This window comes from Callorhinus ursinus, unplaced genomic scaffold, assembly GCF_003265705.2.
Source record: "Callorhinus ursinus isolate GAN/ISIS: 27379988/994484 unplaced genomic scaffold, GSC_fseal_2.0 scaffold9, whole genome shotgun sequence".
NCBI lineage: Eukaryota > Metazoa > Chordata > Mammalia > Carnivora > Otariidae > Callorhinus > Callorhinus ursinus.
Window position 1 is genome coordinate 53,595,268 of NW_027397071.1, and position 15,706 is coordinate 53,610,973.

General features: G+C 43.0%; 1 protein-coding gene across 18 annotated transcripts in view; it reads right to left on the reverse strand.

Annotated features, from left to right (window-relative positions):
• Positions 1 to 15,706, reverse strand: part of FGGY (FGGY carbohydrate kinase domain containing) — a 400,333-nt gene that overhangs the window by 97,850 nt on the left and 286,777 nt on the right. For all 18 annotated transcript variants that reach the window (XR_003208181.2, XM_025871735.2, XM_073896657.1 and 15 more), the window contains 2 exons: positions 15,172 to 15,233; positions 3,572 to 3,719 (listed from right to left, as the gene is read on the reverse strand). Coding sequence is in view for 17 of the 18 variants with exons in the window: in XM_025871735.2 (XP_025727520.2) it covers positions 3,572 to 3,719; positions 15,172 to 15,233 (210 nt within the window). In the remaining variant the exon portion in view is untranslated. The remainder of the gene's footprint in view (positions 1 to 3,571; positions 3,720 to 15,171; positions 15,234 to 15,706) is intronic.

Genomic DNA, 15,706 nt, shown 5'->3' on the forward strand with positions numbered 1-15,706 from the left:
CCCCACTCACTGGTACGTGGATTTGCCTCTTCAGATCTATAGCTAATTGCCAGTTCCCAGAGTCCAGCAGTTTTTGTTTTGAGTAGCTTTGGTGGCCTTACCACGGCCCAGTTTTCTAACCCTAGAATAGACAGCTGACATGCAAACCTACACCTCTCCTCCAAACTCCTATCTATGTCCCAATAACAAAGTGTTATTCAGGATCCTTAGAATGCAGGGCATCACCCGTCATTCCAAATTGGACTTCATGCCCAGTTGGCTTCCTGGTTGGCAGTTTTCTGATGGATTGAATTAAAAGGGACGATAAGGTCTGGGTTGTGGGAGAGTTCTGGAAAGTTAAACTCACTGGCTGCTTCCAGAAAACCAAAACACCCTAAAACCATTGGCAGCAGAGAAGAGGGGAGGACTGCCCTGTTCTGAGGCTTAAAGGGAACTTGCACCATTCGGCTAAGGAGCAGAAGATGGAGAGGTCCAGGTTCCTGCAAGGCTGGAGGTTCACTTTGTTCATATGTCACAGATTTAACCAACAAGTTCCAGTTAGCCTTTTAGATTCTGGAAAATCTTCCCAGATTCCGAGACTGTCAATTCTAGTGTCGCTAGTTGAATGACATGTGATGTGAATTTTCAAAGTCAGCATGAGTTTATGCTTTTTTTTTTTTTTGCATCTTCATATGTATTTTCAAATGAAGTAGAGGACGGCTGCATTAATATTGATATTAAATACTTATATGGATAGTAAGAGTAGCAACTAACCCATCTCATGTTAGCAAATTGTTCATATGTATGTTTTTAAAGCAATACGTGATTTCTTTCTTATCTCCATGCTGACCATCAATTAAGTATATATTAACTACATAGTATATGCCCAGAGAAATGTTTCAGGAACCAAAAGAAGAAATCATGTATGTTTCTTTCCCTACTAGGAACATCCTGACTATTCTACTTGCTATGTATACATTGTATCCCTCTCCTCCCTTGAATCATGCTCCAGGAACATCGGCTTTGTTGTACCTTACTGTGTCTACATAGCCATGCTTTGTTCTGGGGTCTAGGTACCAAATAAGTATTTACTGAATGGGTGCTGGAGACAGTAGTCATTACAGGTTCTGACAAAGGAGAACAGGACAATAGAGATTTCAGGGTGATTAGTTTGATGTTATCTGAAACTAACTGAGGGAGGGGAACCTGAGTGGCTCAGTCGTTAAGCGTCTGCCTTCGGCTCAGGTCATGATCCCAGGGTCCTGGGATTGAGCCCCACCTTGGGCTCCCTGCTCCGCGGGAAGCCTGCTTCTCCCTCTCTCGCTGTGTCTGTCAAATAAATAAATAAAATCTTTAAAAAAAAGTAAAACTAACTGAGGGAGAGCAATACTGGGAGAAATTTTTAGCCCAGAATTTCCTTCCTTATCGAGGTCACCTTCTCCTTCCAGTGTGGTGATGTAAGCTCACAGAGTGGCAGCTATTCCAATGTAAACCCAACCCAAGCAGCTACAAAGGGAAGTCAATGCTCAGAAATACCATGCGATATATGAGGTTTGCTTATAAAACAACACAACTTTTTTTTGGGGGGGGGCACCTGGTTGGCTTAGTTGGTTAGGTGTCTGCCTTTGGCTCAGGTAATGATTCCAGGGTCCTGGGATCAAGCCCCGCATCAGACTCCTTGCTCGGTGGAGAGCCTGCTTCTCCCTCTGCCTCTCCGTCTGCCTGCTGCTCCCCCCTGCTTGTGCTCTCTCTTTAAATAAATAAATAATCTTAAAAAAATAAAAAATATAAAAGAATAAAACTTTTTAAAAAACTAAACATACTAATGGATTTTCTGATACAACTGGGGAGATGCCCCCGTACAGGTAGTCTTCTTGGTGAGCATGTACTTAGCAGTACTCATTATAAGGAGGCAGGCATTCTTCAAAACCCTCCATGGACTCCTTGGGGATTACATTCTGGATTTGGGTTACCTTTATAAGAATATCCTTATAATGGTAACTCTTAAGTCTTCGGATGTCAAGCTTGGTTTTAAGAAACAGACAAAAACCACTAGAAGCCATGGGTCCTGCCACGCTAGGAATGACAGAAGTTGGCAAGAGAGGGCCCCCAGGGAAGGACTGCAGGTCCAAGTCCATGGAGTCCAGACCCACGATCATTTCACTACATAGCCATGCTTTGTTCTGGGGTCATTTTATGAACTGGCCATGCTTCTTAACATCTTTAACGTTTTAAAGGTCCATTATATTTGGTTTCAGATATTTGTTTTCAATTAAAACACTCACTTTTGTATCCATACAAAATGTGCTCTTCCCCAACCTCTGTTTGTACCCAGAGAGTCAGTTATCTGCAAGTACAGCGTTCTGGCCGCAGCCTGTGGCCACATGGCCCTCTCCCGACATTCCTCTTCTGCTTCCACAGGCCAAGTAAGGAGGCCAAGCTCATTATCTGTTGTGTGGGCACGCTTCATGGACTCCAGACAGACATAACTTATGCTATGTCCAATTTTCTTTTCTTTCCCCATGATTCCTTTTTATTAGCAGAAGTTGATTATGCCAACTAGGTAATGAAAATAAAGATCAGGTCTTCCTGTTGGCATCATAAAAACACTGAAAACAATCTCAATAAAATGAATCACAAAACCATAGAAGTTTGAGTCTTGAAGCTCTTTAAGCTAGCAGCCTGCACCACTGTCACGCCGTGTAAACCCTGCATTGCTCACGGCCTCCACTCTGAACTCCCCGCCTCCGTTCACCACACACTCTGCTTCTCAACTTTTTGACATCTTCCTGGATTCTGAATTCCTGGCTTATTTTCTTATTTGTGGCCCCTCCTGGCCTCTGAAGCTTAGTTCTATTTCTCCAGCTTGAACATGCTTTCTCAAACCTAAAATAAGATTCTCAATGGCTATCCTACTTTCGGCCACCTAATCTCGCCTGGACACTAGGGTGCCCTATCTTAGCTTAGGGGGCTACAAATGCTGCCCTAAGTTCATCCTGGCCCCTCCAGGAGGGCCCAGGATCTTCTGCACCACCCGTGACCCCAAAGGTCACCAGCAGCTCCATTTATCCCCCAAGTTATGAATTTTATTTTACTTTTAGCCAAGTTGAATCTGAAATCCTAATAATGTTAACATGCACTCTGAACAGCTCTGACTCAGAGCCTGAACAGACATGTGGTTGTGGCAATCAAGACCATGGGTGGTAATATTTACCAGTTATTTACTGGGTGGCCTAGGGTGGGGGGAGGGCAGAAAACATGACTCTGCAGAGTGATGTAAATAAAAAAATCACACAGGCAGGCGCTCACGACTTCCAGCCCCTCCACAGGACAAAGAGGCAGCAGTAGCTAAATATAAGAAATAGTGCTTTTAACGCTTTCAAGGTTGGCTCAGAAACAATGAGAACTTTCAGCAGCTCATCCTGGGGAGCTGCAAGAGCCTTTGCAACAGCGAGGCATCTGCAAAAAGCCTGTGCGCCCTTGGCCTGTCCTGTTTATTTTTCCTCTTTTCTTTCTCCTCACTTTGCTTCTTCCAAACTTTGTAGCCCTTTGGCCTGCCTTCACCTTAGTGCAAGGACTGGCTGTTACTTACCATGCCCTTCAGTGTCAGATCTGCTAAGGGAGACCGGTTGCCATGGAAATCTGGCCAAACATGTAAATCAACAGTGAGAAAACCCACAGGCCGAGCCTTCTTAATCAGATCCAGGTGACTGTTCAAATATGCATATACACTCTGGCATCTGGAAGAGAAGTTGATTTTGTTTTTAAAAGGGGGGTAGGGTTGGGAAGCAAACTGTTCTGCAGAAAGAAACGATTTGTACTTCCATATCAGATCCAGAAAGAAAGCAGGGTCCCAAACCTTCAGCAGAGAAACTACCCAAACCCACAGGAACCAGCATACTGCACTACTGCACTCTCTGATCATACTGGGCCATCACCAAGAACAGGTAGCATGTCCTGGTGCAAAGTGGAAAGGCTTGGAATCAGAGCACCAGGTCCAGGAGGGGCTTTACCCCCAGTAGGTATGTAACCATGAGAAAGTTATTCAAACGTTCTGAACCACTTTCTTAGCATCTGTAAAAACAGATACTATAATCCCTATCCAATTTACCTCATAGGGTTATTGTGAAGATCAAAGGAGACTCTGTATGTGAAGATAGTGTGTTTTGCAAACTGTACAATACTGTACATATGTGAAGGATTTTTTAAAATCAGTATTCCTAATTATAACAATAAGGATGAGGTGACAAATATAAAGGCAAGTTCCAGGACTCAGGATGGGAGTTGGCTAAAGGAAGTGACAGGGCAGAGGAGTGCAATTAGATCAGGAATTAGGAGACTTTACTTCCAGCCCAAATGCACCAAATGGCATGACATTTATTCTTTCTCCTTTCTAAGGCTCAGGTTCCTTGGGTGCAGAATGAGGGAGTCACACCACCTGTCAGTCTTCATATGTTTGCATGAGAGGGAGACAGAGATGAGCGGACTGGGAGCCAAGGGAGTCCTGGGCTCAGATCTGGGTTCCACCCATCCTAGCTGGGTGACACGGGCCAGTGACTCACCCTCTCTGAACTTCAGTTATCCCATACATAAAATGGGCATCATAATACCTATCTCACTGAGCTAAATCTTACTGCATGGCACCAAGATTGAAGTGGGTCACCCTTCCCCTCTTTAAACATGCTTCCTTCTCCAAGTCTTGAACCAATGATTCTAGAGGAAAGTGGGTTTATCAGAGGGTGGCATCCAAGCTGCTTCTCACTGGTGACCTTGGAAAGATAGCTTTAAAGGTTAAAAGCATGGCTTGAATAATGGCAGGAGAAAAAGTATAGGAAATCAATGTCCAAGGGAGGTTAGTATCTGACATACCTAACATGATATTATTTGCATTTTAAAAATGCTTTAGGAGTGCAGCTCAGAGATTTCTAGTTCCAGTTTTGTGACACTGTGAATGTTCCCATGGAGCCCAAGAAGTTCCCGAAAGTCTCCTAAATGAAGCTTAAAGGAAGAAACAAACAAGCAGAATGGTGGTTTTCAAATTCTTTTGTTAAATAAAAATTTCACGTGGAACTCCGAGACAGAAAAGATAGCAAAACAAAACAGGTCTATGTAAGTGCAGGAGTGAGTGCAAGTGTGTGTGTGAGCATGCCTGTGTGTGTGTGTGCAAGGTATGCTGGGTGGAGGCAATCTCTTTGCTTCTCGCTGTGACACCTCATTTCCATCTGTAAACATCTTCTGCCTTGGATCCTCTTAGGAGGATAATGATACTGTTGGAAAAAGGCTTACCTGCCACAGCATCATCAGCTCTACCACCTGCCTGACAGGACACAGGCCTTCAACCCCAGGCTCAGGAGCCCAGGACCGGTAACACCCCTTTCCAGAAGGATGCTCAAAGAAGTGAAGACAGGAGAGTGAGGCTGAATTTAAATAAACCCTCCTCTGTGTGATTCTGATGCCATGTGCTTTCTGTAACCCAGGTCAGAGATAACTCGTTGAAGCCCACATTCAAACTCTGTTTTCGCATGATTCCAGGACAGTGAGGAAAGGGTCCCTGAGGCCTCCATGGAAGGCAGGGCCAGAGCCTTGCTCCTGGGGCGAATCTGATCACATTCTGCTTGTCTACTGCCCAGCTCCCTCTGCTCATGGTCCAACAGGAACCACAGTGACAACAAAAGCCACAAGAACGTCCTCCTGAGCCAGAAGTCAAGAGTCTGCACCGATTCTAGCAATATCCCACTTCAGAATACCATTACTGCACTTCAAGGGATTTTTTTTTTTTTTTTTTTTTTAAAGCACACGTCTATAAATCTTTTCATTTGCCTCTCAAGGAATCTCAGGGCAGGGCATTTGGTTTCTGACATCTGGGTCAATAAGAATCTATAGGCCTAATTACTATTGATTCATCATTGTCTCATTTACCGTGGGTCTTTGCAAACACTGAGATTCATTTAGCCTCTTACATATATGGTCACTCATGCACTAATGAGATCCCTGGGGGACAGGGCATATGCTTACCCCTTTGACTCCTAACCTCCTCACAGCTGTATGTTTATTCTTTGAATGCAGCCATTCTCCTGCATGTTTTTTCAATTATACCTTACCATGTGCGCTATCTGAGTATATCATTCAAAATGAAATGCACTTGGAAAACATTATAATAACAAATGCACATCATTATTCACGTAATTTTAACCTTACATGATGCCTTTTTTGGTTCTGACTTTATTTCATTTTGTATTTTTTACCAATTCCTTCTCAAATGGCAGTCTGCCCTCTTCCAAGCTCGGGGATCACATGTTAGCTGTTTCAAGTGGGTGGTTCTCCTTCCCCCTCACAAACTCTGGGCTCATATATCTTCTCTCAGAGGGAGGAATTCCTGCTGCCCTGGTCTCCCTGCTGCATATGATGAAAAAAAAATACAGTTTCAACAACCACACAGTGACTTCACCATGTCGCAGCTGGGTGGTCAGGTACACTAAACCCTCCCAAGCCTAGTTTACTTTTCTGTACTTGGGGCTAATTCTCTCACCTTATAGGCTGCTATGAAGATTAAATATCGAGCCTGAGCACTATAGCACTATAAAATGATAGGTAATCAATAAAGAGCTCCCCCTCCCTTCCCATCATAGGAAATTCATTTCTAGCTTTTAAAAAATCCAAGAGTCAGTGATGATTTTTTTCAGACTTTATCACTCACAATCTTAAATGAAGACAGCACCCCTAGAATCTCTACTCTGTCCTGCCTCTCTATAAGTCATTTACTTCTTGGGATTCTTGGGCTGCCCAGAAGTGTAGTGACCATATTTTGAAACCAAAAATCAGAACACATAGTCTAACCAGAAGACATCTGTGCCCTTTCCAGGACTTGGGAAAGTCTGTCTGTCTCTAGTTCCTTCACTTCTTGACCCTCCACATATGGAGTCTACTGAAACTGGTCCCACAGTGAGGAACAATACCCTTTGCCGCCAACTCCAATGGACCATCTTCTGCCTTTATTTTCCTTGAATTCTCTCTCACATTCTGCACCACTTGACCACTTCTTACTTGTTTGTTCTCCTTCCCTTGATTCCAGACACTATTCTCCTTTCGTTTTCCTGCCTCCTCCCCAGCTGGCTCTCTTCCGTTACTTGTCCCTTAAATATATATTTTTAAAGATTTTATTTGAAAGAGTGAGGGAGTGAGAGAAAGACAACACAAGTGAGGTGAGGGGCAGAGGGAGAAGCAGACTCCCCACTGAGCAGGGAGCGTGATGTGGGGCTCGATCCCGGAAATCCGGGATCATGACCTGAGCCGAAGATAGATGCTTAACCAACTGAGCCACCCAGAAGCCTCTGTCCCTTAAATATTTTCAGTCTCCCAGAGATCTGTCCTTGCCCCTCCTGTCACTCTTTCTATACCCTTGTGTGATCCCATCTTCCTCTTGTGGCTTCAGGGACCATCTAGGGCTGAGGACTTTCAAATATACACTCATCTCCTGCCTATTTCTCTTATGAGTTCCAGGTCAGATAGCCAACAACCCATCAAATGCTTCCTCTTGGATGTCCACTCTTGAAATGGTGAATTTATCTCCTAAAGCCAGCATGGTCCTCAGTTTTCTTGAGACAACCCCAATGCACTGAGCACTTTCTTATCCTTGCATGCCAAATAGAAGCCAAAAAAAGGCACTAGAATTTCTGTCTTATTTCTGTTTAATAAACATTTCTCATCCAAGAGCTATCAAGAATCCAGTGGTTATCCTGGCACACCCTAGGGGAGGAAAGGTATTAATATCATCACCCTCGTTCTATGACTGTCCTAGCTCAGGAGAGCCTAAGTAAATACTTGCTGATACACTGATGGCCCCGGTTGTCAGACTGAGGGACCGAGACTGAAGAAACCATAAAGGCCAAGGAAGCAATCTGAGAACACCAGAGCAGAATGGAAAGTGAGAATCATCTTTGGAAGTGGAGTCTGAGTTCCCTATAATCCTCATTTCCTCATCTAGAATTAAATGAGATAATATGCATACAACTATCAGCAAGTGCAGTGCCAGGAACACTGCAAGTTCTCAATAAATGTTCTTCTCTTTTCTTTTTCCTTTCCTTGCCACAAGGGAACATATACAGCCTTTAATGGGGAGTTTTAATTTTAAATATAACTGAGATTTGGCATATGGGGGCCAGTGCATTTGAAGAAATTGATCCTCAGTGGGATTATGGGAATCACAAAGGCAAAACAAAACAAACCAAAAGGCCTGAGGAATAAATCCGATCAAGAAACATTGATCGTCCTTACAGAAATGATAGAAAAATTGAGGGCAAGTGGGATAAAAGAAAGGTTGGGAGAGAAAATATGAATTAGGAAAAGTTCATTCTGATAATCCTAAATTAGGACCTGAAGCCAGCAGCATTACAACGAGAAATGATCACTGCTTGCAGTGACTTCTGCAAAAGTAACTCGGAACAGGCTGGGCTTCTCTGATTATAGTCCTCTCCTTCCAGTAGACTGTGAACTCGCTGAGATCAGGGGCCCTGTCTTCTACTCTGTCTCCCCCCCATTAATGGTCTAGTTTACTCTCCCCAGAGCAGCCAAAGTAATCCTTCTAAGGTAAATCTGATGGTGCCTTTCCCTTGCTCAGAAACTAAAACCCTGAATAAATTCTGGTGGCTTTACTGTTATCTACACTGACCTCCATGGTTTGACCTTGGCTAACTTTCAAGTCCTCACCTGTTCGCAGCTCGCCCCCACTCTAGTCCGGCTGCAGGGGCCTTTAGAGCATCCTGCAGCCTGCCAAGCTGGCTGCTGCCTCAAGGCCTGGGGACTTGCTGTTTCTTAGGCTTTCCGGTGTGGGCTGGGGCTCTCCAAAAACAGAACACCCCTGTCTCAGAGCTTAGCATCAGCACATCCTATTTCAAACTGTAGAAACAAGTACTGATGAACAGATTTAGTATTTTATACTCTTCATTTGCCATATAACCCATATAATCATGGCTTGCTCCCACTCTTTGTATTCACAGTCCTGCTTAAATGTCACCTTATCAAGGATGGCTTCCTCACCTGAAAGAATTCCCATCCATCACCCCAACACCCCTCATCTGTCTCTTTACTCATCTCTGTTTTTCTTTAGAAAGCTTACCAATTCCTGGTGGGCGAATGTGTGCTCTTTCTCTATCTACACACACACACACACACACACGTTTATATGTATATATACATGTGTGTATGAAATTTACATGAAAGTAGGGACCTTTTTTTTTTTTTACTTTGTTTATGATCATAAATGCTACCAATCTTGAACACTTGTGGTTTATGCCAACACCTTCCCACCAAACCCTGCTGTCACTAGAACATCATTCTGAGACATCAGGAATTAAGGTTCCCAATAAGAGAATTAAGGTTCCCAATAAGGTTCCCAATACAGTTCCCAATAAGAGAATTAAGACAATAATAGGAAGTTTAGAGGAAAAGGGCCAAAGTTATGATCAATGTCAGGCAATCTCTATCTAAGGAGTGAAATCTCTGGATATTTGGCCTCACATAGAGAGAGAGACTCTGCTTGCCAGTGACATGGATGAGCACATCTAGTTATTGCTTACTTAATTTATAAGCTCACAAAACTATTCTTCAGGGATGGGTCTGAAAAGATTCCTACAGTTTTAAATAGGATTTGCTGATGTTAAGCTCTGAGGCAGGGTGACTTGCATTCTTTTTTCAGAGAGCCTCAAGCCACACCAAAAGAGGCATGCAGTTCTGATTCCAAGGGATTTGTTGTCCTTTCCAATCAGCCAAATTCACTTTAATAACAGTTATGCCTATTTCTTCCTAAGACCTAATGCATAATGGGTCCTATAGTCTTGGAATTATCTATTCATATATCTGATAAGCAGAGATGCACTGTCTTTTACAAGACAATAGAAAGAAAGTGAAAGGAAAGAGAATCCACATTTATTGAATACCTACTAAATATATGAGCTGGATGTAAAATTTGAGGTACAGAAAGAAATGAAGCCAAGAGTGTAGATGGGACCATCTTGGAAGAGATGGCAAAGAGAGAAGGGAAGAGGGCCAGGACCGTAGCTGTAATAAACTTTGATGTGGTGGTCAAGAAAAAGATCTTGAGGGATATCTGGGTGGCTCAGTTGGTTAAGTGTCCGACTCTTGATCTCAGCTCAGCTCAGGTCTTGATCTCAGGATCATGAGTTCGAGCCCCACATTGGGCTCCACACCCAGTGTGGGGAGAGAGAGAGAGAGAGAGAGGAAGGAAGGAAGGAAGAAAGGAAAGAAGGAAGGAAGAGAAGGAAGGAAGGAAGGAAGGAAGGAAGGAAGGAAGGAAGGAAGAGAAGGAAGGAAGGAAGGAAGGAAAGAAGGAAGGAAGAGAAGGAAGGAAAGAAAGAAAAGAAAAAAAAGAAAAGAAAGAAAAGAAGAAAGAAAGAAAAAAGAAAAGAATGAAAGGAAAGACAGAAAGAAAGAAATCTTGAGCTTGAAAGGGAGACTCAGAAGGACAAGCCAGAGAGGAAAACTGGGAAGAGGCAACATTCCAGCAAGAAAGCCAAGGAAAGAGAGTGTTATAAAGGAGAGGAAGGTGTGATCACTGGTGCCACATCCTGCTGAGAGCCCAGGATGGGGACTGGAAAGACTCATCAACAGAGGCTGCTGAGGACCTTATCATTAACTGTTTCAGGGGCCAGTGAGGACAGAATTCAAATACAAGTGGGCAAGGGATGAGTGCAAAACGAGGAAGTAGTGACCAAGAACGTAGGCCATCCTTTGGAAAAACTCAGCTCTAAAGGGGAGAAGTACAGGGAGGTAGTTTGAAGGCGGTATGAAGTTGACTAGTACGTGGAAAGAGTTGGGATTTAAATCCAGTTCTGACTCCACATCTGAGTCCTAATAATCACTGCTTCTGAACCACCCCTGCTGCTGTTTCTCTGAGTCTACACTGGTAATCCATAAATCTCTCTTTCCTCTTCTCAATAAAAACTACTCACATGAGGCTCATCTACAGAAGAAAGTTCTGGAAATTTTGAGTATTTCAATGCAAAATCTAACTCCCCCTTGGGTTTGTGTTGGGCTCTAAGATCTCCAGAGACTGGCACTTGCACAATCTACTTTCCTCCATAGAATACCTGTAAAATGAGTTAAGCAGGGTGGTCTTATTGTGGTCTTATGGGTGAGGGAACTCAGTCACTGAGACATTTATGGCAGAACTGGCACAAGAATCCAAGACCTCTAATTCGTAGTCCAGGGTTCTTGCTACTTTACCACACTTTGCACAAGAAGGTTTCACCCCTAGAACCACCACCACTGAAACGCTCTCCTCTTTATTTTTTTTTTAAAGATTTTTATTTATTTATTGAGAGAGAGAGAGAATGGTAGAGAGAGAGCATGAGAGGGAGGAAGGTCAGAGGGAGAAGCCGACTCCCCGCTGAGCAGGGAGCCCGATGTGGGACTCGATCCCAGGACCCCGGGATCATGACCTGAGCCGAAGGCAGTCGCTCAACCAACTGAGCCACCCAGGCGCCCCGCTCTCCTCTTTAATAAAACCATTAGTAACAGTGGCAGAAAGAGCAGTGGTGCCTGTTGTTTTAACTGTCACAGTAGAGTTTACAAAGCCTTGCCAAATATATTACCTCATTAAAATCAAAACAAATTCTCAAAGGTACCCAGGGCTGGGCTCTCTCAGAGCTACTACTCCATGTTCTGATGAGGCACAAGTTCATACAATGATGCATGTTGGAGCTGAGATTTGAAACCAGATCTCTGAACTCCAAATCCAGTGTTCGGGTTTGTGGTTTATAAATGCTGGATCCCTTCAAGAATCTGATGAAAGTTATGGCCTCTCTTCACAGAAAATTATGCGTCAGCATACAATCAACAAAACTGCACACAATTAAGGGGCTCATGGATGATCTAGATGTAGGAACCCCTGCTCTGCATAGGTTACGTGGTCTCTAAGCCAAACAAAGTGTTAGTTGATGAAATTCAACGTGTGATCCCTCTCAGTGGTAATGGTGTTTTAACTAGAGATTCCTGGAAGGGAAAGCTCGCGAAGCTTTTCTCAAACTCCTGGTCAGGATCATGTCCTCTCTACACCCTGATGATAAACAGCTTATATTCTAGTACAGTATGCATCTCATTCTGCTCTGTGCGGGTGCCTCCCCTATTAGGATGGAAATGTCTAACATAAGTGAGTTACAGCAACCAGAACAATAAATTCTATCATGACTACTCTCATTGAACACTTATAACAGCTTGACACTTAATTGTCACCATGTGCCACCCACTATTCAAATTCATTTAATTTTCTCAACCACTTTATGCAGTGTTTACTATTATTATTTCCCTTTACAGTGAGGGACTAAGGCACAAAGAGGTTAAGTAAATTGCCTAGGGTCACCTAGCTACTAAGGGGTGAAGTTGAGACACCAGCAGTTTGGCCCCAGAGTCTAGGATATTAACCTCCACCTTAGACTATCTCTCATTTTCCGTGTACTGGCTACATGGGGTTTCTCTGTTAATATAAAATACCTTACTTTTCTAAAAAGCCCAGCAATGAAGCATTATTATCATAAAGAATCTGAAAAATAATGGACTTCATTTTGAAACAATTTTAGATTTACAGAACTTACAAAGAATATACAGACTTCCCTTATACTCATCATCTAAATACAATATTATTAGCTATTTACACTTTGGTAAATAGCTTATTTGAATGTTGACAGTTTTCCCTGACTCATGTCCTTCTTCTAGTCCAGGATCTAAACCATGATCACACTTTGTTTTTGTCTCCTCCAATCTGGGGCAGTTCTTTAGTAATTCCTGAAGTTTCATCATCTTTTGAAGAATACTGGCTAATAATTTTGTAGAATGCACCTTGGTTGGGGGTTGGCCGATGTGTTCTCATGTTTACACTGAGGTGATCCATTTTTGGCAAGAGCCTTATAGAAATGATGTCGTGTCCTTCTTGGTGCATCATGAAAAGAGGTGAGAGAGATCTCATTGCCGGTACTGTTGAGTTTGATCATGTGGGGGAGGTGTTGTCTGCCAGATCTCTCCCCTGGGAAGTTACTATTTTTCCTTTGATAATAATGGGTACCTTACAGCAAGATACTCTGAGACTATGCACATATCCCGCTCTGCATCATACTTTCACTAATTTCAGCATCTCTTTGGGTGATTCTCCTTTGTAACAAGTATTACTATAGTGTTTGCCTAATGATAATATTCTAGTTCCATTATTTCCTCCACATTTATTAATTTCAAGTACATGGTCCTTGCAGTAGATAGGAAGATCTGCCCTTTCTTCCCATTTATTTCTTCATTAATTTCCTTCTATCAGAATGGCCTTGGGGAGTCACTGTATTCCAGCATTACTTATTCTGTTGATCAAAGTTTTTTTGTCCCCAAAGGCCACAGAAAGATTCTTAAAGCTGGCTCCCATGCACTTTGGCAATTCTTCTTCGAGTAGTTTCTTACTTTCACCTTTTTACAAAATGTTCATGTATGTTCCCTGCCCGTGCCCTGGAATCGGCCATGTTCCTAATTCCTTTTCAGCAGAGCATAGTATTTAAAAACCAGGATCTGGTGCGGGGTGTGCACACTGCTGCAAGGGGTCACTGTTTCCAGACCACCCCAGCAGAGAGCACAGGGAATGTATGTAAGCGTCCTCACACAGAGATACACACACTGCATTGGGTTCTCTCTATGGCTACACCTCTCTCTGTATACAGCTATCCCTACGCACGTATGTGCAAAATCACAAGTTGATTCTAATACCTCCTACTTCCACCCACTGCCATAGGGTTCATTGTAACCTTCCCCTTTCCCTATTTAAGAGAAACCTGGCTCTCATTATCCACAACATATTTATTTATTTGCTTAGCTGTAGTATATACATAAAGGATTTCCAGAAGAGCTAATCCAGACATTTATGAAAAACAAATTTAGGAATTAGAGTATAATACTTAAAATTTTTTAAAGATTTTATTTATTTATTTGAGAGAGAAAGGGAGACAGAAAGGGGGGGGGAGAAGGGGAGAGAGAGAGAAAAAGCGACAGAGAGAGAGAGCACAAGCAAGGGGAGGGGCAGAGGGAGAAGGAGAAGCGGACTCTCCACTGAGCATGGAGCCCGACGCAGGGCTTGATCCCAGGACCCCGAGATCAGGCCCCGAAGGCAGATGCTTAACTGACTGAGCCACCCAGGGGCCCCAGAGTATAATACTCATATACAGTCATTTTATCTTCAGCCATACATTATACTATCAAAATATTCTTTCCCAAAGTTACTAGGTTAGTTTTTTTCTTTCCCAAATCTTTCTTATTGTGGTTATGTTATTCATTATTAATACAATAGGTTGAGATTTTGCTAATTGTATTTCATTTTGCCCACTCCCACCACACATACATCCTGGTATCTGTCTATCTATCTACCTACCTACTTACCTCCCTATCTATCTACCTATCTACCTACCAACCTACCTACTTACTATCTAACCTACTTACCAATCTACCTTCTATATATTTTCAAGGGGCACGTGAAACATCACCATGGTTCTAAGAATTACAGTTATATAAAAAGATCTACTCAGAAAAGTACTATCTCCACCTCTTACTCTGTTCTCACTCCCCCATTTTTCCATCCCATTCCTACCCACCACCTCTAGGTAACGAGTCTCACCAGTTTCTGGTTTGACCTTCCTGTATTTCTTTTGCACAAATGAGTAAATGCAGATATAGTTTCTTATTGTCACCTTCTTTCTCCACGAAAGGAAGCATAACTGTAAATACTCCTTTACGTTCTTAACACTATATCCTAGAAATCACTTCATATCACTTATTATCCTCTGTTGTAGAGGATGAAGAAATGGGTGTAAAGAGGTTGGATAACTTGCCCAAGGTCACACCCCTCGTAATGAGCAAAGCTGGATTTGAGCCCAAAAAGTGTTGACTACAAAATCCACATTCCTTCCACTACATCGGAGTCTCTCATCCATGGTTCCTGGCATATTCTTTGGGACCTCTAGTTTCTTTGAGTTCTCTGTTTGAAAATTAATATATGTACATCCTGGATCATCTGGATGACTGTCTTATAACCCAACACTGCCGGGCATTCTCATCACCCAAAGGAACTGAAAATCACCCAGCTGCCTAAGGTGAATGCCGTCATGGAGGATTGCAGGGGAGGCTGTAGGGGGACGGGGGGGCAGCAGGTACCTGGCTGTGGCCTTGGCTTGTAGTTCAGGGAAGGCAGCATGGCCCTGCACCATGTGGTCTATCTGAAAAACAAGAGAGATGGGTCAGTCTTACAGTTTTTCTGATTTATGTTTAAGCCAGAAAAAGATATATTAAAATGTCGGTTTCTTTCAACTCTGTCCATGGAGGATCTAAGAATGTTAACGTGCTAACTCCACTAGAGTGTCTGAGCTCTTTCAGAAATTTAGCTTTGCTTCACCTAGTGCTGGTCTCTTGATCCACAAAACAGAGCAGTCTAAAGAAAAAGGTGCAGGAAATGAAACTCTCAAGGCTAAACTGGTAGCAACAGGTCCAAAATGGAGGCGTGAGGATAGGAGTGAGAAGGAGTAACTCCAGGTATGTGGTGAAGGGCCTGGGTGTTTAAAGCACCAAGCTCTGGATCACACCTTTTCAGCCTCCTGATCCAGGCTGTTACCCCAGGGCAATGTCAGACCTTGAATTACTCACCCTGCCTTACTAATGGAGAAGCAGAGTGAAAGAGGTGAGGAAGAGGGAT